General features: G+C 39.2%; 1 protein-coding gene across 1 annotated transcript; it reads left to right on the top strand.

Moving 5' to 3' along the window:
- Positions 1–343: 343 nt before the first annotated feature.
- LOC122221254 (olfactory receptor 11G2-like) lies at positions 344–1,306 on the top strand. The gene has a single exon (XM_042940569.1). The coding sequence runs from the start codon at positions 344–346 to the stop codon at positions 1,304–1,306; it is 963 nt and encodes a 320-aa protein (XP_042796503.1).
- The last annotated feature ends 1,151 nt before the right edge of the window (positions 1,307–2,457 follow it).

The following is a 2,457-nucleotide window of genomic DNA, read 5'->3' on the forward strand; positions in this document are numbered from 1 at the left end:
CAAATGTCTGAGCCATCCAGGCGCTCCCCTCAGCTACTCTTACAAAGTCATTCGTGAAGAAGAAAGCTAACCCAGTATATTTAGTTTAGGAGGAGAGAAAAAGAGAATTATGCAGAGTAATGCCAGTCTACATTGCAATCTCCTATCTGGGATAAGCTAAATGAAATAAGGATTTTAATCTCTTTTGTTCACTGCTATATCCCCAGTATCTAGGAAAAATACCTAGCAAACAGTAAACATTCAATAAATATTGACTTAATAATTCATAAATAAACAAATCTCAGTTTCTTCTTTGGACAAAGAAAATGAAGCCCCTCTGCTATTCCAGGAACATGCAGTAATTATGGTTTTTTTCACAGCTTCCAGACACATGAAAATCTCAAATACTCTCAACACCTCCAGCACCATCACTGGCTTCATCCTCCTGGGCTTCCCTTGCTTCAGGGAGGGGCAGATCCTCCTCTTTGTGCTCTTCTCTGTTGTCTACCTCCTGACCCTCATGGGCAACGGGTCCATCATCTGTGCTGTGCGCTGGGATCAGAGACTCCACACCCCCATGTACATCTTGCTCGCCAACTTCTCCTTCCTAGAGATCTGGTATGTCACCTCCACTGTCCCCAACATGTTAGCCAACTTCCTCTCTGACACCAAGGTCATCTCCTTCTCTGGGTGCTTTCTCCAGTTCTACTTTTTCTTCTCCTTGGGTTCTACAGAATGCTTCTTCTTGGCTATTATGGCATTTGATCGGTACCTTGCCATCTGCTGGCCTCTACATTACCCCGTTCTTATGACTGGACATCTCTGCACTAACCTTGTGGTCAGCTGCTGGGTACTTGGTTTCCTTTGGTTCCCAGTACCTATCATTGTTATTTCCCAAATGTCCTTCTGTGGATCCAGGATCATTGACCACTTCCTGTGTGATCCAGGTCCCCTATTAGCACTCACCTGTGCCAGAGTCCCAGTAATGGAGTTTTTTTGGACTATTATAAGTTCCTTGCTCTTATTTATTCCTTTCCTCTGCATCATGGGTTCCTATACTCTGGTCCTGAGAGCTGTGTTTAGAGTCCCTTCAGCAGCTGGACGAAGAAAAGCTTTCTCGACCTGTGGGTCCCATCTGGCCGTGGTTTCACTGTTCTATGGTTCGGTGATGGTCATGTATCTGAGCCCAACATCTGAGCATGGGGCTGGGATGCAGAAACTTGTGACTCTGTTTTATTCTGTAGGAACCCCACTCATTAATCCTGTGATCTACAGTCTAAGGAACAAAGATATGAAACATGCCCTGCAGAAATTTCTAGGAATATAAAAGTTATGACCTTGATAAAGAAAAATGGGGGTAATTGGCCTACCTTCATATTTTTTCAGGTGAAAAAAATTAGCAACTAATACCACTCTGAAAATTGTTCATCCTATTATTGAGCTTATTCATCATGGCTGTTTCTACTTTTCCTGGAATCATGAGAGCAAGAAAAGACTCAGAGACATTATCCAATTCCCTCATTTTATAGATGAAGAAGCTGGGGAATGGAAATTTTGACTGACTTGCTCTGGCCATAACTATATAATGCACAGAAAAATCTTTTTAAAGAGCTGTTCTTTCTACTCATAAAGAAATAAATACATAATAAACTATAAGAAAGTATTATTTTTTGCCGTTCAGATATGTAGCCATCAAATAGTCTTTCATCTGAGGAGGGGGAAATATATACATTACTGATAGAAGTATAAATTGGTGCAACTTCTACTTAGGACAAATTGCAAAACAATTTAACAAAATTTAAAATGCACAGTATCCATTAACAGCAAATGCACTCACTCCTAAATACCTAGCCTACACATATAATCAATCACGCATATGTGAAAATATGCATGCAAAAGAATATTTATTGTTGCAGCATTGTAATACCAAATTACTAGAAATCACAAATGCCCATTTATGGAGACCTATTTAGATAACTTATGATGTGCCCATGCAATGGAAAATGATATAGAATTTTTTAAATGAGGGAGTTTTAGATGCACATAGATGGAACCACCCACAAGTTATATTGTTAAGAGAATAAACAATGTATAATACATAAGCTGTCATTTATGTATAAAATCATAAATGTGTACGTGTGTGTTTAAAGGATAGAATATCTTTCAAAGGGTAGATATGAAATCTAACAGTGGTTGGACTTCGGAAGGAGGATGATTGGGAATGTCTTAGATACAAGGCAAAGGAAAATATTTTCACTGTGTACTCTTTGGTATCCTTGATACAACATTTATTGATGATGATGATGATGATGATGTCATCTGTATTAGAAAAATTTCCAAGAATTGGATCCTGAGGAACAGTGTTTCCATAATTCCTGGATTCCTTGAGGAATCTATAAAGCAGGGTGTCTTCCCTGGGTCATAGCATATGGAGTCAGGATCTAAGAGCCCACAGATATCTTTTCATTCAGACTTCTT

The sequence above is a fragment of the Panthera leo genome, chromosome B3 (assembly GCF_018350215.1).
Source record: "Panthera leo isolate Ple1 chromosome B3, P.leo_Ple1_pat1.1, whole genome shotgun sequence".
Taxonomy (NCBI): Eukaryota; Metazoa; Chordata; class Mammalia; order Carnivora; family Felidae; genus Panthera; species Panthera leo.